Here is a 20,809-nt window from a genome sequence, read left to right as displayed (position 1 = left end):
ATTGGTATCTTTTGACCTAGGGAGAGAATTAAGAAATTCCTGCACTATTTCCCCTCATGGTGCTTTTGATCCCACACCAATGAAATCCTGTTTTTATTGCTTCACCTTCTTGTACATTGTATTTTGAATGTTTGCTCTATTATTTTTAATGAGGGACAATATCATAGAGTAAACGAAAAAGCTCATAAAGACACTGTCAAGCAAGACTTTATGGGCATAGCTAATGTGGGTATATTCCATTGGAGAGGAGCATTATAGGGAAAATGGGTGCATGGGGATGCCAGAACAGGAAAAAGTTGAACGTTGTCAAACGCAGAGGTCAGCAAAGGGAGTGGCGAGGAGACAGGTGTGATAAAGTTATGTAAGCCGCCGGTTGAATTGTAGACAGAGCCAAAGAACTTGAAGTGTGCTCTGCTTTAACCAGAAAGCCAACATACCTGCCATTGGCAACAAGAGGTGGGCTGGTACCAGGAGCAGTTTTGTGCAAGGTTTATGACTTCGACCAGGTAAAAGAAATCATATTTAGCAAGGTACACACGACGTTTGCAGTAGTAATGTTTACTCAACGTGTGTGGATGATGGTTCTGCAGTGTGGAACAGACGATAGAGCAGATCTTTCTGATGTGAAGTAAGTAGTATCTGACTGCAGCAGTTGCAGATGACCCCTAGTGAACACTTGGTGTTAAAGATGGCTATGAACATGACTTAAAGTTCTATTTTCGGGAGCCAAGACCTAATGAATACTTAAAGCATTTATTTCTTACTTGATTTCCTCTTGGGTTTGTAAATGTAATTTCAATTACGTGCTGTGAACTTCAATTCTAAAGGGAGGATTATCAGCAAAATTCAGAAATCTATTGCTGTGCCACGTCTATTTAGGGTGTAAATGTAAGATTTCTTTTTAAAATTCACGGCGAATTTCACATAGTACTGTTGGAAGGTTGTTACAATCATAGATCCCATGAGTAGTTCTGTAATTCTTTTTTTAATTTAAAGTTACTCTTATTTGAAAGCATTTTAACATGTTTAATTCTAGCAAATGCCCAGTTATGCATCCACCAGTAGGAAATATTTTTCTAAGTTGACTATCCTCTTCTCCCATACCTATCCCAATTTTGAGGGTATGTTCTGTATTTTTCCCCACCTGGATAAACATTTATTCCTGCCCGTCACTGAAGTTAGTCTACAATTGTTATTATGACTAGAATGTGACTGCCAAAGTTTATGAGTGCTCAGAAACTCCCGCTCGTGGAAGTGTGCCTGCATATACCTATAACCCACCCCTGAGAGCAATTTTCGTCAAATAAAATATCACACCATATTGTAGATTACTTTACACTCACACATTAAGCTAGGTGGGCACATTACTTTAACTAACACCTTTGGCACCCCTTAGGTGATGCTTGTGGACACTTCTTCCAGCAGCCAACCAACTGAGAATGGTAATGGACCCATACTCACTGCTAGCCAGTTTGAGGCTCGTGGGTACTGAGAAAAGGGAAGGAGGGAGAGGGCATTCTACAATGGAGGGTGAGTGCTTACCAGGCGCAGTTACCGCTCAGCTCACATTTTAGCAGATGGATCTAGGACAGGCATCCTCCAATCCCTGGTGAGGATCAGTGAGGACATCTTAATGTTTAGACTGGGCTAGTCGAGGTCAACCACATTGGCAAAAATCTGAGGCGTGGTCATCCACATTGGCAAAAATCTGAGGCAGCAAGGCGGGTCAACAGAGCTTCAGTGTGGCATGAGGTTTATTCCTAGATTTCAAGCAAGAGACTGCACACACTTCCAACTTCAGTAAGTACCACAGTTGAGTCCAAATAGATGTAAATCAATGTGGATATGTAGATCTTCAAAGAGCTTCAGTGAAGTTCCAGGGTACACTTACAGTCTTTGGTAGTTGGGCAGCATCCCACTGATAGTCAATATCCCTGCATTTGTGAAGTTTTAGATTTCAATCAACAATGCTAGAGCACACTTTCCAGAGGGGCCTCTCTATAAAGTAGGCTTTGTCCTGGTCTCTGAAGACACACTGGAGGTTGGTGTATATGTGACAAAAGACAAAAAAACTGCAAATGAGTGAACTTTGGTGAGTAACCTTTTGCAGTCCACTGTGAGAGGACCAGGAGACAAAGTAGACTGGGGTGAAGAGGTAGGATATAAGGTTGATGTAGTTGTTCCTCTGCAGCCAGTCGCACACACAATGTTTCACTCGCAATACATGCCACACCGTTGTTTGCAATCATCTATAAGTGTAACAACAGATGCACCAAAGGTGATTGTGATTAATCTTGCACCCAATTCTTATAGTAAATGCACTTTGGATCATGTTCTTGAACATTCACAGTTTTTAAATATACAAAGGGGTCCTATTAATAACGGTTACTGGATTTATTTTTAATGGGGAGACAGGTAGGCATCCCTTGCAAAGGGGCAGTTGGTTAGGCCTTCAGACTACAGTTTGAGAATGGCAATTTAGGCTTTTCCCAATCTAATTGTAAAACAAAAGTATCCCTGCAGTAGATCTACAATTGGGAAAGTCTGTTGACAATAAGGTTCTCATTTAAGTTTAATAAAACAATGGAGAAATTAAGGGAAGCTTCAGGCATTAAGAGGAAAATGTCAGAAAGGGAATATCGGCTCTGTTAGTTGGGGACTTTAGCTCTTACAATTTTCATTTTCACTTGTCCTCATTTTAGTTTCTTCATGATGGGTGTCACCATAATGGTTACTCTATTTTTACATAATCCTGAGAAAACATGCTTTCTGAGGAAACCCCAACCGTGGTAATGACATTAACTATTAGGGTTGAATGAGTTTGGAGAATGATAGGTGTTAGACCTGGCATCATTTGCGTGGGTTTCCCCTATATTTTTTGGCTTTGCCTCCTGTGTTTTTGCTGTGTGTTGGATTGCGTTTTGCTGGTCTAGATGCTTTGGGCAGTTTTTCACTGCTGTTCAGTGCCAAAGTACAAGTGCTCCCTTTGTAAAGTGTTGTTATGGATTGGTGTTACCATGATTGGCATATTTGGTTTACTAGTCAGTCCCTAGTACAGTGCACTGTGTGTGCCCAGGGCCTGTAAATCAAATGCTGCTAGTGGGCCTGCAGCACTGATTGTGCCACCCACATAAGCAGCATGTAAATGTAACTCAGATCCGCCACTGCAGTATCTGTGTGCAGTCTAGTACTGCCACGTCGACTTGGCAAGTGCACTTGCCAGGCCCTACCCTTCCCTTTTCTTACATGTTAGTCACCCCTATGGTAGGCCCAAGGTACCCCTGTGTGCAAACTGCAGTGTATGTGAAAGGTAGGACATGCCCTGGTGTGTGTGGCATGTCCTGATAGTGAAATTAATGCCAATTTCATGTTTCACTATTGCAAGTCTATCTGTTCCCATAGGATAGAATGGGGAGTTTGCCTATAACATTTTATAAACATAACCACCCCTGGGAACAAGGTAGGAAAATACAGTTTAGCATGCCTGAACTCAGAATGTTAAAATGCATCTTTTAGTCAGGGTGATTTATACATTCTGAAAATACCACTTTTAGAAAGTAGGTGTTTTCTTGCTTAGCCATCCAGTGTGCCTCTGCTAGGATGTGTATTAACTGTCTGACTTTGGAGTGGCAGGGGGTGGGGAGGTGCAGTGGCTCCAGAGAGTCTGGATGAGTCAGGGCTGGGCTGAATAGACCTGGGCTGCATTTATAGTAAGGGGAGGAGATTTCCTTCCACCTGAATGGGCCTGGTCTGCCTTCCAAAATGCTGTCTCCACCTCCTGCCAGGAAGCTGCACCAGCGAGTACAGAGCTGGTTTTGACTGGGCATGGGGCTTCTCTGCCACCAGAGAACAAAGGGTGATTTAGCTGTATAAGTATTTGGCACCAGTCCGCAGAACTTTAGATCACTTTTGAAACTTCAAGAGGAACCTCTGCTAAGGAGAAGAGGTGGAGAAACTGGAGGAGGAGTACTGCCCTTTTGCTGTGTGCTGTCTGGGGTTGGCCTGCAGTGGCTGTCTATGCTAAGGAGAGGAACTGTGTGTGCATCCTGCTTGAGAAAGTATCTCCATGGGCTTGAAGTGGAGCTTGCTCCCTGTTCAAGAGGTCTCAGGAACAGCAAAGGACTCACCATCCTTCTGGACATCATCTCTAGTCCCGCTGGTTCCAGTCGCCACAGAAGAAAAGAGCAGCCAACTCCGTCACCTAGTTCGTTGCAGACTCTGTGTCCTGAAGGCACCATAAAGAGCACCGTCTTGTTTCGCAAAGCAACCCTGGTCTCACCAACTCTGTCAACGAGCCGTTGCTTGCACCGCGTCCTGTGGGCACCGCACTCCGCACCGCTTCGCTACATGCTGCACAGACATCACGGACTCCATCGCTGTCCTACTCAACCATTAATCTGCTCTGTCACCACACCGTGACCTGCCAGCACTGCATCGAGCACCGCCTCAACCTGCATCGCAAGTCTTGGTCTCACAGACTCCATCAACGAGCCGCTGCCTGCACTGAGCCATGAGGACACAGCACGCTGCAATGGTTCCATGTCACATTCTCACATCGCAACTGTGACGGTTGCTCCAACCTGCTCGCATCGCTGTGTTGGTCACAACAAGAAAGGTACTGTCTCCGAGTCTGTCAACGCTTTTGCTAACCCGTACTTATGCGGTTGGCTGGAATTGTCAGACTCTGTCGTGTTCAGTATCGCGGTAGCCCCAGAAGGAGCTACTGAGTCGGAGGAACTGTGTTTCAGCTTTATTCCTGCAATTTAAAAGTTATTTTGCACAGTAACTATTTTAGTATAGTATGTTAACTTTTTGTCATTTTTGGTCTTGTTGGTTTAGATAAAGTTTTGCTTATTTTTCTAAACTGGTGTGGTGTCCATTTGTAGTGTTTTCACTGTGTTAATGTATGCATGCACAAATGCTTTACACACTGCCTCTGAGATAAGCCTGTCTGCTCGTGCCAAGCTATCACAGGGGTGTGCAGGGGTTATTTTAGAAGGTTATCCCCCTTATCCTTACTAGGAAGAAGGGTCCCTACTTGGACAAAGGAACCTACTTCTGTCAACTAGAGACCCCCATTTCTAACAATAGGCATGCATGCTTCAAACACATTGGGTTACATATGGGCCTCAAAAGAGAGAAAGTCCTTTGAGTGATTTATACATGGTTTAGTATGTGTAGAAGACATGAGCTCTATATAGGTCCACAACTTAGGCACATAGTGAGAAACTAAATTCAGGAACTATAGGTGCTGTTGGATCAATGGATGTCAGAACATCAGCACGAGCAAACCCAACAAAACTACACAGGAGACTTCCGTCACTTCACAGAAGCACATTAGTAAGCTAAAGGAAATTTTTAAAAGTTATGGTAAAATGGAGTAACGCCCTACTTTGCCTGAGGCTGGTCACAGTGAATCAAGGCTACTCTTCACGTACCTGTGCATGTTTTCACTATGCTCTGGAAAGACTAAATCAAGGGCTGAAAAGAAACATTGGGTATGAGAAAGGGCAAGATGGCCTGATCTATATGTCCTGCTTATGCCACAAAATCACAAGGATTTTTGGTACACGTTGACAAAAAGTTGTGGATAGTCAAGGGATTTAGGGTGCAAATGATGTGCATAGGAATATGGTGGTCTAAGGAATTATGATAATATTTAATTTGCACAAAGTTGCTTTCAAGGCTCTGTTCTGCTTACTGAAAAGATCAGTTATGGATAGAAGTGGACCCCTGTCCAAGGATCACATTTCCACACATAATGAGAAACAATGAGGGTGCACTGATGATTTTTTATTCCAAGGTCGCAAAAAAAGTCATCATGGCTTCAAAACCTCATCCTTCTAAAGTGGTTCATATTTATTTCCGCAAACACAAAAAGTTTCAGCACTCCGTCCATCATCTTGTTGTGTTTGCATATTTATTTCTTCCAAGAAAGCAAGCTGTATTAAATAGTAGTACAAAAATTATTTTTCTTTCCACTTTTTTTTTAAAATAAAATGTTGTTCAGCTCATCCTTAATAAATTATCCTTGCAATAGATTAGGGAAACACGTTTTACAATTAATATTACTGCTGCAAAAGGTTATCTAATGTCTCTCAGATTGTGATATAGTTCTCTTAGCATTGTAATGTTACATATTGAAAATATGTATGGAAACAATATTTCCATCTGTCAATATATGTATTCAGAAGTGTACAACAAATAAAAGATTTCTTTGTAATTTGTTTTAGCGTGTCATATCTGGAAAAGATGAGTCAAACTAATTTCTTGTTTTCATACCTAAAAAGGTTATTACAAGTAATGGAACAGAGATCAGCTATTTGTAGTTCTATTGTACTTATTCTAGATAAAATGTAATAACTGGCCTAGTGTAGTGTTCTGTCCTCACGTGCCCCTTGCGTGTGGACATTCTATGCCACTGTTGCCTCGTGCTGCCCGTTGGGGCATGAGGCGTTCTAAAGGTTGTCAGTTGGTGTGAGACAGTTTGAGACCGACGCCGTGCTTGCATGCATGGCTGAGGGCTGTCTGTGGGAATTCAGCCGCAACATCTTAATAAAGACTACTTCAACAATCACCGGTATCCTGTCATTACTACACATAGTTTTCACAAATTGTTGTACCTTCATTCTATGGTTACCTATCTAAACCTAAGATGCCAGTAAGACATTGCTTTTCGCCCACTGTGTCACAGTAGACAGAGGTCTACCTTATGCAAATTAGTACTGACCCTGTATTCCTCATGTGTGTAAACAGTTCATCCCAACCAGCCAGACATTGCCCCCTCCAAAGGGGAACACAAGCAACCCCATATCTCATCATTGAGGCATAACTTGGATCCTTGGCCACTTGGGGTGTACATCAACCACAAAAAGTGATGAGAGAACATAGTCTAACCATGGACAATCGCTCAGGGTAGCATTCCAACCCGTTATTTTCTTGGCCATTGTGCCACTCTAGAAAGAGACCCACCTTAAGCAAATCAGTATTGACACTGTTCCTCGTGGGAGCAGTTCATCCTGTACTGCCAGACGAGGCCCCCTCAAGAGGACAACACAAGCGATTCCAAACCAGTTTCGGCCTTATTTGGCCTCATCAGTGAGGTGTATCCTTGAACCTGTGGAACAACTCACAAAGGACCAAGGCCTCGTCATTTGTCATTTCACTATGTCATATACCTAAGTTAGACTAGACATTGTTACACTTTTGTAGAGGATGGATATCTGCTAACTACTGAGAGCTAGTTAGCGTTGTTTAGCTGAAGGAAGCTGCCTGGTGCCTTCTTTCCTTACATGCTGTTATGTAGCTGTTCTAGTCAGGAATATCAGCATATTTGTATTCTGTTGTCTTTTTATTGCAGCTGTATTCCACCCATTTAACCGTGCCTAACAAAAAAACATGAACGTATCCTCATGTAACGCAACTGGTGCTATATAAAGTGCTCTGATACCCGATACTTTTGGGTCAAGTTCGCTCTATATAAAACTCTGTAAAATAAATAAATAAAACAAACCTCCTGGAATTTTTGCTCTAAAAGGTTTTAGAATTTTACTGGAGTGAGTCTTCCCAAGAAAGTTTAGCTCACTGTAAACTCTGTTTTCAAGGATTGAGAATACTAAACACCAGCGTCTCCTTTTTATAATAAGGTCCCCTACTATGCAGCTCGGGTAAGAGGCTATGTGCTAGTTGCACAGGAACCCGTGAGCACAACCATGGGCACGTGTGCTGGCTGAGCATGTGAGACTACAGTCTAGCTCAGCATGGTATCGCCGTATAGGTAATCTGTCGCAGAAGAAATGCTTCAGGGATTGTGCTGGGCAAATTTTGGTCTATAATGTGAGTGAGAATTTATAGTGTACATCTGTTGTGATTACTTAAAGTCTGTGTGCTTCACTGATACATAGATTATGGGACAAATCTGCGCTAAACTACAGTTTCACCATATTTAGGCATAGAGATACAGGTGAGGCATCAATTCTAGCATTAATCACAAGTGCAGATCCACTTTTGTGATATCTGTACTTCATATGGCACTTGGAGATTTTTCATAATTCTCTGACTCGGCTCATAGTTAGATTCCGGGCCTTTGGTTCCCCCTACTGGGCCAAGTTAATACGTTGGTGGCCAGCAGGATGATCAAAGGCCTCACCATACATGGCCTTTCATGCTCCAGGGGATCATTCACACTCTTCGACCTGCGTCAATGGCACTTTGCAAGTATAACCACAATCGGAAATCTTTTCTGTTATGGTGTACTGTGGTAATTTTATGACTTGGTGGAACAGAGCGCCATATGCATATGATGTTCTACTTGTGTGCTGTGCCTAGGCTGGAACATAATCACAGCGGATCCTGCCATGCACGTGGTGATGCAATACTTCGACATAATGGGGACTAGCAGCAGACTTGTCAGTTGTCTCGCCTACGCTGTAGGCAAACATACCTACCCAGGCCCTCTTTACTGGATTGTGAGCCAAGTGGAAGGGAGAAATAGCCATGCCGATTGCAGACAATAACTGAGAACGGATACTAGCTAAGGTGTCCAGAAATGCCAGATTTAAGTTAATCTTTTAGTTCTTTCTTCCCCGATGAGCATACCTTTCCCCAGCTAAAGTCAGTCATTTATTCCCAGATGCAGAAGTCTAGTGCTCTCTCTGCCAGACACTAAGTGCTGTCTTCCTAGACATGTTGTCGGCCTGCATGTCCTTGTCACAGTATTTGCTAGCCGTTACTACACAACTGGCTCAGGCCACCATTTTGGCGAGTTGTGTAGTAGGGGAGGCTTGCTCACTGGGGTGTTACGCACATGCGACCCAGGACAGGGCAAGTGTACACTTCCTCAAACTGACATTTTTACTGGCTAAACACATGGTTACCTGTCTATGGAAGGGCCCCATCCGAAGGAGGCATGGTGCGAGTTTCTTGTGATTTGGGCCAAGGCAGAAAGCATCACTATCAGACCAGAGGAAGTACAGGTTTTTTGCAAGTATCCCATCTCCTAGAGCTGAAACAAGCTTTTGTAGCCTTCAAGTTTGCATCTGCACACGTGTCACATCCTAACTCTCCTGGGGGCTCTCCAAGCATCCTGCCAGCTGCTGCTGAATCACCTCTCTCACTAGGCAGATATGTGTAGGACCACTTTAAACTGTCTGCATTCCCTTTCCTGCTAACAGGCTGTACTGATAGACTCCAACTTTGGTTGCCATGTGCAGCTCTGCTGTCCTATCACTTTTCCGCACATCTGCATGCACTCCAGAACTGGACCTGAGGCTCTTAAGCCAACAGACGTGTTGCATCTCTCATGCAATGGACATCTTTCCTACCCAACAGCATGCTATTTCTAACAAGGACTGATTGCCTGATAGTTGTGGTTTTCAATTGTTCTTTTTCCTCTCCTTGTTTCTTACCTTTGTCGACCTCTTATCCTTCCTTCCCCTTACTCACAGGTGTCTCTTTAAATTCATATTACAAAAGTGATATATATGGATTAACATAACACTGGCATAATTGATTTATAGTTTGGTTCACCCAAACTTGTAACATCTTTTTATCAAGACGCACACACCAAAATGTCTATCTGACCTGCTTTGTTGTGTTTGGAAAGTAATAAAAAATACATTTTATTAAAAGGCCTCCCCATACAACAGGGCTATCTGCCAATGCATGGACCTATTCCTGAGAAAGAAGGGGTAGGGATGAAATCTACATCTGCTAATTACCTTTCACACTGCAGCTGGCCTGATGAAGCTCACTCCCACAGAAACAGAAGAGGGCAGCCAGACCTCTGCATCCAATCACAGGAAGAGCTCCCCTTTGTAGTTTTGGAGGGAAGGGTCAGGCAGCTTTGGCAGCTGGCACAACTGAGACTCTCAAAGAAGTTCTTTCAGCAGACAACTTCAATTTATTATGTTGGAATACTGTGCAGGAGTTTTGGGTGAGGGGTGGAGTGATTATGTTACAACACATGCATTTACATCGCATGTTTTTACTACGCAACTTTTACCATAACAATGCCTTTACAATGAATATACCTTTACCACGCATACCTTTACAACAAAATGGTAAGTATTTATAATATAAGTGAAACCCCTACTTTTTATTTATAAATGTGTCAACTTTTTTAATTATACATTTAAATATTTTCTAAAATGAGAGGTATATTCACGGTTAAGTCATGTATGGTGAAGGCATTGCGTTGTAAAGGATGCGTGGTAAAGGCATTGCATTATAATGTCTGCATTGTAAAGGCTGTCTCCCAACTTCACCCCATCGTATTGTGTCTAGCATTTTAGGTTGAGTACGGGGAAATTGTGGTCTTAGGATTTTAGGTATGCTAAGGATGTGAACTATTAAGAGGGTGTCAGTATAAGTATTTCCACTTGCCCACATAAATATATTTGTAAATTCATGGGTAGTCTTGAGTAGTGTGTGTGCGTGTAATAAAGTACTGTTCCTTTTTATATGTAAAAAAGCATTGTCTGGACCTGGTTTGTTGATTGCCTGCTTGCGTTCTGGGATACTAGTGCACACCACCTACCGTGAGTAAACCTTGGACTGCTCGGCTTCGCTACCCAGAAAGAGTCAAGTACTACAATGGGGCACATCGGTCCCACTAAGGAATCAATTGTGGATGTATTAATGGAGCAGGACTCACATCCTGCACAACTAATGACCCAATTTCTAACATTGAGTATCATCTGCATATGAAAGGACTGTACAACTAAATCATCTGATTAGATGTATCACAGGGTGATCAGAGGTATTAAGCAACTTAGGGAAAGGGATGATCCCTTAGGGATCCCACAACAGGATACTTGATTCCTAATAGACGGAAGCTTGCACACTTATTACTTGTGAAGGACTCACAACCTTTGCTTTTTCTCTCACACACTTTGGAAAGGTGGCCACTGCAAGAGCTATAACTTGCTTTGCCTTTCAAAGGCATGGAGGTGATGGAAGAGAGGTCTGTGGAGGACAAACTATGGGCTGCCTGTGCGCCAGTGAGCTCTCCTGAATGTTGATGCTTTTCTTGTTGAATTTGATGTTGGAGATTGTGATCCTCTCCAGAATTTATACTAGAATGTAGAATGAATTGTGTGCAGACTCAAAAATTAAAATGTAAGCTTACCTAATAGATTACAAATGTGATTCAGGCTCTTTTAACTCTTGACCGCAGGCGCTCCTGCTGACTGAGATGTACTGCAGAGAGAGAGGAATTCCGTTCCCGAAGATAGAGCTGAATGAGGAAGATGAAAAACAGCCAAAGGAGTGCTACATGTTTTTAGATGCTGAGAATCCAAAGGTTCCAATAGTGATCCACTTTCCGTTGGTCAACGACACGTTTCAGAAATGCAAGGAGCCAGGTAAGGCCACATGCATTCAATTCTCACATAGCCCCTCATGTGTGCTTTGTAGCCACCTTCACTGCAAGCATTCAGTGGTTTACATTTGGGCTTTACACTACGCCATTAAGAGCAAAGACAATGAAACTGAAAAAACAAATGTCATCCATGTTTTTTATGGTGAATCAGTCAGCATCATCTACGCTGATTAACAAAGTAATCAGTGTTTAGTTAGTGAGATGCGGTGGGAGTTATTGACAAAAGTTTGTATCAACAAAAGAGCATATTGCTTTGTGTTAGTTGGGATTCCATCATGATCCTACATTTGTTAGGGTAGCCATTCTCCTGCATGTATTTAGGATGATATTAAGGGACAGCTAGAACTCACGTGCTGCAGCCACAATAAGTCTTGATATGCCTTACGATGTTCGTTAAGCTCTGTATTTGGAAACTCAGGCACCCATTCTTCTACATTAGATCCATATACAAGTATCGGACCAGTCTTGGGCACTTGACTGGCACAGTTAGCAGTTCCGGGCATTACTGTACTGTCACTACTGTAGAGTAAATGGACCAATTTGTATAGGGTTGATCCTTATTCCTAAGGTCGCAGAAGAGGGGATTTAGAATTGGGATGTTGCTTAGAAAAAAGCAAATCTGATGTAAGTTTTATTTGTAAATGTTCATGTCTAAACTTTCAAGTCTGAGATGTAGCATTCATCTCTTGCATCCGAGCCACGCATCAATCCAGTAGATGAGCCTTCTTGGTGTGTACACTACTACCTCTTTCGAAGCAGGTATGTAAACTGGATGTTGCACTTGCATTGACCTGCATGGGATTGGAGAACTGAAACATATTGTATCTACATTCACGAAAAGTTGCCAATCAAACTCCACCTTGCTTATGAAAAAGTGGCAACAGTGTACTATTTAGAGAATGTATATCCCAAACGTAAAGTGCTACCTTGGCTCCTGGTGTCTACTCTATAAGGAGTAAGACTCAACACCTTCTTGTGTTCCCTCCATGCGTCAGGCCCCATCTGCAAGCTGACTTGTAGCCTGTCTTCACAATATGCAAACACACCCCTGAAAACCTTTTAATTGCACAGGATGTGGTTAGTCAATAGGCCATTGCTCGTGCTGCAAAAGATACTTTTATTTTTTTCAAAAACTGTATTTAAAGTACGCTAGGGACGGACAGATTCTCTTGTACATTCATAGTCTGTTTTTTCAGAAAAGCAACATTACATGTTCTAAGGTAACATTGCATTAGACCATAAACATTTAGATAAAAAATCTTCTGCTACTGCTAGCAACATTAACTGTGGCTGGCTACTGTTTGTGCTCAGTAACTATAAGCCCCATCCCAACAATTCTTCCGGAAGTGCAATGACCACAGCAGCCCATACCCGATAGCATCATTCTTGACATGTGTCTGAAAAGGTGTCACGATTTTTTCATATTTGTCCATTTTATCTTTGCTTCACTGTTTATTTTCTCAAGATTTTTTACTAGGATTATAGCAAGCAATAAAATGACAAGTATACAACACAACGTCATACACTGACACGGCAAAAGTACAGATTGTACATCATTTAACATTACTTGTGTTCCCTCCCTCCCTTCCCCTGCATCACAAACCATGGCATTTGAATTGGAATCATTAGAAAGCAATGCACCAGCACCGTCTGGAATGAGGGGAGTGCAGAGACCCCACACGGATATCCATTCCATTTGCCCCAAAGGATGCCTACTTTCAAGGACAGCCCCGTCCCTCATATATCGCCTTCTCAGCCGATATGCACCAGTCTATATCTCTCTTCCAGTCTCCCAGGTGTGGTGCTTGCGCCACACCCCAAAGGTGCGCAATATTGCATTTGGCTATTGCCAGACCCAAGTTGATCCACGTCCGCTCCATGCATCTTTGGTTGGTTACTTCCCAAATGTTTAACAGGCACCATTTAGCGGACGCTTATAGACTGCTTTCAAAAGGTATGGTTTCTAGATCTCGATATCAACATGTAAGATGATTTCTTATTTAAAATGTCCGCTTTTTAATTAAGTAACTTAACCTATTCCGCCCTTTAATGCCAAAAGAGGATATTCCCCGTAGGATTTAACTACTTATTTATATAAAAGACAATACATTTTAATGTAATAAAATATTGTCAGGAATATCGGATACTATTCATCCTCCCACCGGGAGTGAATGGTTTTAAAGAGATGTAGGATGTATGCTATAGTAGCAGAGCGTGATTGTCGATTGTCGGCTGGCGCTTCTGTAATATCACCACATGGGTCTTTTACATAAAGATCAGACATTTATTTTAATTTTCTTCTCTTTGTTTAGGCATTGAGCGTGAAACAGAAGAAGAGAAATCCTTTGGAAAGTTTCATATCTCAGGGAGGAACTCACCCTATCGTTCTGCGAATTTCACCTTTGACCCTTGCGATTTTGACAGACTGCTGGGAGTCAGCCGCTACAACGTCTTGAACAACAGAGACACCATACTTGAAGCTCTCGCCTTGGCGCTAAAACGGAGGACGTTCAGAGAGCACAAACGGGTTAAATCTTCCCCCTAGGCAGCCAACCCTGGTGGACTTTGGGCAGTCTGGATTATTGGTCTCCTGCATCTGTTAAGACACTGTAGGAGCCAGTTCAGGCATGTTAAGACCATAGGAGTTTGACTGAAGATGAAGTAAATGCTGATACTGTGATTTGAACCTCTTCACTCTCATGTCTCTCTAAGTGCAGTCAGTAGGCTTTCAATACTTACAACAAAACATAATGTTGGCAAATTTACTCTCATTAGAGAGAGTAGACGCACACTAAAAAAATAATTCATAAATGACAACCAATTGCACATTATTTGTGGGCTTGTTGTGACCCACACTTTTGGACCCGTCGGAATTTGAAACCATCTTTGAGGTGAATCACAGACTTCTGGAGTGAATACATTAGTCCACTGAGCCACCACAGGATCTGGAAACACATTAACAAGCATGAATTAAGAAAATATCTTCTTAACGCCATCTGCTCCAACGAAGAATAGCTTCCGCATAATATATTTTCAAATATTATCTATTCAATGGCAGACATCATTTTATGCCTCTAAAAGGAATGGTAGTTGGTTACTAAACAATGTGTTCAAATGTAGAATCCAGAAATAGAACTTCAGTCTCTTGATTCCATAGTCAATAACGTAGCCTCAAGAATATATTTCTTTTTCACAATTACGTTTAAATCTTCATCCAAGGAAACCAAAATCTTACTTTGGTATCCTCCCCACTGAATTTTACATATCTGCTCCTCCATGCAGGAGTGGCTAGTGACATTTAAAAGTGGTGGGGCTAATCAAGAGCAGCAGGTCTGTGGGCTCACAGACGGCTAACGGGAATAACTTAATAATAGTCCTGGACCCCCCGTCAAATTAGTAAATAACTAACACCTTGAAATGTCACTGGCTGCTCCTGTTTATGGGGTAACTCCGGCACCTCTCGGGAGCAGACAGCTGCTCGTGCGAGCATCCACCAAGCACTGCTGAGCACTGATATACACACGCACAGGGGGAAACATCCCAGGGTTTCTGCTTTTTAAAAGCCTTTCACAGACTAATGTCACAACCCGTCTCAGGCTGTTCACTTAACTCTACACATTTCACTTTTTAGGTCTCGCGAGCCAAAGGCTCGAAGAGACATTTTATATGTGGGATTTTCAAAGTGCTACCCACAGTTTTGGCTGGCCTAAACCTTGAGTGCACGATCACATGCACGTACACAGCTGCTCCTACTCCCCCCTCCCTTCTAGCTTTCTTTCACTTTAGCCGCTCTGCTCCACTGCTCCTTCCATTCCCCCCTCCCTTCTCACCCAGCCCTTTGATGCTCTGCTCGATTCGCTGCTCTAGGAGTGACCTATAGAAAGGGGTCATCTGTTTGTAATTAAAGTCGCCACGCGCGCTTGTTTATATTGCTCTACTCTCACTCCCCTGCCTCTCTCGCCCTCGTTTTCCGAAGCCAGGGCGCATTTCATTTGGAAATAAATTCCAGTCGCCACGCACGCTTGTTTTATTTTATGTGCGAAGTGCGTGCTTTCCCGTTCCTTTTGCTCGCGCACGGCGTCTATGATGATCTCAGCTGCTGGTTGTTTCCCCACCACCCCTCATGCCGTGTCTTGTCTGCCTTCTGACCCCTACACAGTGGGATTTCCCCCATCTCTATCAACCCCACTCCGTGTCTTTTCACTTCCCAGTGCTCCTTTTCTCCCCCTTCCTTGACCCAGCTCACTTTCTTAGCCTACCCTTCCTCCTGCTCGGTGTCCCCTCTCCCCCGTCTCCTGTCGCTTCCTCCCCCAGCTATCCCCTCTCCACACTCCCCTTACCTCTAACCTCTCTTCACTTCAGCCGCTGGAGCAGAAATTCATTAGCAGCCGCCCTGGTTATGTCCGGCTTCCGAAAATAATTACAACCCTTTTTGAGGCACTGCTCACATACGATTCCTTCTCTCACTTTCGCTCCCTCTGCTTCTGTCTCTTTCTCTTCCTTTCTCTTCCTGTCTCTCTTTTTCTGTCTCTCTCTCTCCCCCTTACCCTCCCTTTCTATCTTGTCTCTGTCGCTTTTTCTCTCTGATGCACAAACACAGGGACTCGGTGTATCTTTGTTACGTTCTCTCTTACCTAACTTTCTCTCTAACGCACACACACGTCCTCACTCTCACTCTGTCTTTTTCTCTCTGACAGATACTCTGTCTTTTCTTTCTCTCCTTGATACATGCACTCGAATTTTCATGTTCTTGCTTTTTCTCACTGACACACACTCCTGTTCTCTCTCTGAAACGCACTCTCTTTAACAAACATGCTCTCTCTCTCTGTTACTCCCTCACTCTCTCTAATTCTCTCTGTCCCTTTCTCCTTTTCTCCCTTCTATTTTTCTGTCTCGCTCTCCTTCTTTATTTACCTGTTGTCCCACTGAGTTGGAAAGCCTTCTGTGTACTCTGCAGCTTTTCAGAAATATGGGATGCGAGAGGGAGCAAAATAAAAAGACACTGCATATTTTTTTATTTTTATGTTTACATGGGAAGTAACATTAGTGAATGTGCTAACACCCTTGCATATATTTGTTACATATTAACAGCGCATATATTTGTTCATATATTACCAGAACGTACCTCTTTTTGAACACGCAATATTAATTCCTAGAGTTGTATGAATTTGACTGTTTCCTGTCTATAACAAGTATTTGCAATGCACTAGGCCTCACATTTTAGAAACTTTGACCCATTGCTATTGTAAATGGCAATGCCTTTTATTACTGCCGGTTCTTAAAAAAAGAAATAAAATACATTGTTATTTAAAATGCCAATAGCTCAAAATATCGCAATTGCGAGACCTATTGAACTCAAAGGGCTTCAGCCCCCCCCCCCCCCCCCCCCCCGTCGTGTGTGGCAGCCCGGGATGAGACAGCTTCCTGGGCTGACACAAAGCCGCGCCCGAGCACTTCACAGGTCTTTAAAAATACCATTTGCATGTTAATGAGGCCTCACTGTTGTTTCACCCCTTCTAAGAGCCCCTGCAGCTCCACTCTACCTAGATTCAGCCCCCCCCACCCCCGAAATCAGCGCCACTCTGCCTACTGTTTAAAGATTCAGCCCCCCCCGAAATTTTGGCTTAGCCCCCCCCCCCCACCCCCCCCCCGAAATTTGGCTCTAGTTGCGCCTCTGACCGGTGGGCTCTACTCACAGAATCCTCCAGTGCAGCCCTGTACCCTCCCACAGACATGCAGCTAAGATGGGTGGGCATCACCCGACCCCCGGCCCTGCCCTAGAGTCTGGTGACTCCTTGTGAATGAATGAAGCGGCGCTGCCATGGAAAGAACCAGAAGGGTCGCTGCAGGCGCTGCTTGCGAGGGCTTTCACTTGATGGAAATGTTGTATATTGAATTTGAAATGTACTAAAGAAAGTGCTGCACAGACCAGGCCAGGCTGCCAGCTTCTCGGGCCCTTCGAAGTCCTTTCATCTTCTTGTCGTGAGCCGTTTGCAGGAGGGCTTCTCAGCAAGGCTGCAGCACTGAGCATCGCTCGCCGGATGATGTGCGTCTTTTACCTCCTCACACTGCATTGCACATTCCTGTTCTCTGCATTTTTAACAGGTTCTGTTTGTGCAGCTGGGTCATGTGCCATCATTGACAACTTACATTTCAACAATATTAGGAAATCTCAAGTTGCCCTTCAGTTTTCCCCTTACGCTCCAGCACTTGACCGGCTTTTTTTGCAAACTCAAAACTACATGTACCAGAGTACAAAGCGAAGCGCCCCGTTTAATGCTGACTTGAGATGGCTGCACAGCTATCCAAGCTGCTTTGATTGCTGGTAAGGGGGTTTATCTTCTCATGACAGCTCTACAGGCTGTAAGACGTACTTACAACTCACTGTCTCAGCAACTGGTACCTGTTGACTTGTTCCTTGAAAAATACGATGTGTTACAGATCCTGAAGTTGTCCGTGGCCTGTGCGTACAAAGAACTGTGCATACTGAGGGCAACTGCTGCGGCGAGTTGATAATACACAAAACATTTAGGTTTCAGAAGAATGCACAAAACCACTTCCTGCAAATATACACCATGTTGTACATCCTAGGACCGCACACAGTACTCTATGCCACATGTGATGGTGCACTGCAGAACACCAAGAACATGCACTGGCAGGGCATCAGAGCACGCACGAAGCGCTTGTAAAACACTGCAACAATAGCAGTTGTAGCACTCGCTAAAGCAGAGGCTTTTAAGTGGCACATGTACAAAAGATGCACTTTTTTGACACGTGTTGTTTTGAGTGTTTAATGTTATGTTTTGCTATTTTAATTTTGCTACAGATTATGTATGCAAACATTTTGCTTTGACAAACTCGCATTTTACAGGTTTGCCAGTCAGTCTGACTGGCAAACTTATAAAATGCGTTTTGCTAAGAGGAGCCAGCAGGGGGTTAGCGGAGGAGCATTTTGCCAAGGAAATTTTGGCAGCATAGGAGTAAATAACACCAGGTGTGTGAATTCGGCCAACAAATTATTCAAAAGTATTAAAATCGCTGATTTTAAAATCACAGTCGGGGGCATACTTGCACAGCGCGATGATTACCTAGAGGCTTCTGGCTCGAAGTGTAAAAAACAAAAAAACGGGGTCTAATACAAGGGAAAGAAAATAACATTCATACATTGAGAGGCTATTAGCAAAATAAAAATGTTATGCTTTGTAAACTGCCAAATGATCTCTGGTTTTCCGATAATGTCCACTTTCCCACATTAGGAAGGCAGTTTTATTCACTATATGGCATGACGCGTTTCGGTTAATGCCTTTCTCATAAGCCGTGAAATTGCTGAGGTAACTGCTGCAGAGTCCTTAAAATAGTCCCGCCTCTCCTTTGAATGTGGAGGCCACACTTGACTCACATTTGTTCCAGAGCCATCGTTATGGTTTCACTGTTTCAGGGCAAAACTTCAACTCCCACAATGCAGCTTGATGAACCGCCGAAGTGTGGAATGCCTGCAGCTTGGATATTGTTTACTTTCTGTGAGTTGAATGTTGTATGTGAGCGTGGTCAGGCTGAATTTACAGCTCAGATGACAACAAGCATTTGCAATGCAATAGGTCTCGCATTTAGGAGAGTTTGAGCTATTGGCATTGTAAACGACAATGTCTTTTATTTATGTGTTGCTTTTTAAAACTTAAATAAAAGGCATTTCCATTTACAATGCAGATAGCTTAAACTCTTGCAGATGCGAGACCTATTGCATTGCAAATGCTTGTTTACTTTGCTACGTGGCGTAAATCCTACTATTTTTTTAGTTTTAAAGAAAAAGTTTATTGGATATAAAAAAGAAATATAACAATTCAAAATACATCATATAACGTAATATAAATCCAAAACTGATTATAGAACAAGAGAAATGAAAGAAAGAAAAGGAAAGAAAGAAAAGAAAGATAGAAAGGGAGAAGTGGGAAAGAGAGAGAAAATCAGAAGATATACAGCGGTATCGTAACTAGAATACAGTATATAAACATTTCGGCGAATGATAAAAATAGTATGAATAACAAACGTGCATTATACACTTAAAATATTAACAATAGATAAATTAAATTTTCCTATTGAATTCACGGAGGCTTGGATACTTCTTCATTACAAGGAGTATGCAAAGGTATAGCACGAGCAGAGGCATTTAGGAAATTAGTGACTGGTAACCACAACAGATCTCGTTTAATGGCCAAAGCAATTGGATAAACATAAGCTCGATCTAATCTGTGATTATAGCAGACGCCATACCACCAGGCTTGGAATGAAATGTTAGAGGCATTTTTCCACGATTTTGTAATTTGTTGAAATGCAACGGCTAAAAGTAAGTCCACAATAGAGGAGGAAGATCTGAGAGAAGACCATACCTCTGAGATACTACCTAGGAAAATATGAGCATAAGAAAAAGGGATATGTGTGTGAAAAATTTTGTTAATTTGCTGCCAAACTTTGATCCAAAAAGCGTGAACAGGAGGGCAGGTAAAGAGCATGTGGTAAAGATCTGCATTAGGGGCAGGGCATGACCAGCAAGTAGAGGGAATAGTAGGGTCTATACGATGTAGTTTGGCCGGAGTAATTAGGAGTCTATTGTAAAGAAAAAATAAAGTTTGTGTGATATTAGCTGCTCTTGACGACTTCCTTATTTTATTCCAGATCTTTTCCCATATTAAAACGGAAAAAGATATGTCCAAATCCACCTCCCAACTACATTCCGTTGTAGACTTGGTACGGGAAAGAGATGTAGATCTTAATTTTTTATAAATAGTGGATGCCGAGGCTGGGGTACGTAGAGAAGAAAGTGTGAGAGGAGAAGATGTTGTATGAATATGGACTGAGGATAAGGTATTGAAAGAATTTAAAGCAGTAGAAGTCAATAGTCGGTATTTCGATAGATAGGAAGAGGGAAGAGAAAAGCGGGTGCGAAGTACAGAGAAGGGAATACAAGCGTCTTCTTGAAATAGTTGATGGGTCCACTTAAGGTCAAGTGCTAGCCAATCCTTCCAAAAAAGGGTCCTATTTTTGATTTTAATATGCTTATTATACCAAATTGGGGAATTTAGAAAACGGGTACGATCATCAAGACCTCCAAACAAAAGAGGCTGAAAATTTTTTTCGGGCATTCTTAAGAATGGGAAGTGACATTTTCAATGGGATGTGAGTTAAGGACAAAAATTCCTCAAAGGAGAATGGATGGAAAAATGAAGATTCTAACTCTACCCACAAGGGACGAGGATTAAAAGTGTCCAGATCTGTGGAAAGTAGAAACGAAGAGTGTTTGAGAAAAAACGATGTGTGATAAGAAGAAAAGTCAGGGAAATTGACTCCACCCATATGTTTAGGCTGTTTAAGTTTGGAGAGGGACATCCGAGGATGTTTATTTTGCCATAAAAATTTTGATAAGATACCATA

General features: G+C 42.6%; 1 protein-coding gene across 1 annotated transcript in view; it reads left to right on the top strand.

Annotated features, from left to right (window-relative positions):
- Positions 1-14,510, top strand: part of PLA2G4F (phospholipase A2 group IVF) — a 238,999-nt gene extending 224,489 nt beyond the window's left edge. The window contains exons 19-20 of the mRNA XM_085627089.1: positions 11,177-11,363; positions 13,693-14,510. Coding sequence (XP_085483215.1) covers positions 11,177-11,363; positions 13,693-13,925 — 420 coding nt within the window. The 3' untranslated portion in view covers positions 13,926-14,510. The remainder of the gene's footprint in view (positions 1-11,176; positions 11,364-13,692) is intronic.
- The last annotated feature ends 6,299 nt before the right edge of the window (positions 14,511-20,809 follow it).

Source organism: Triturus cristatus, chromosome 9, assembly GCF_964204655.1.
Source record: "Triturus cristatus chromosome 9, aTriCri1.1, whole genome shotgun sequence".
NCBI classification, from domain to species: Eukaryota; Metazoa; Chordata; class Amphibia; order Caudata; family Salamandridae; genus Triturus; species Triturus cristatus.
This window is presented reverse-complemented; position numbering and strand designations above follow the sequence as displayed.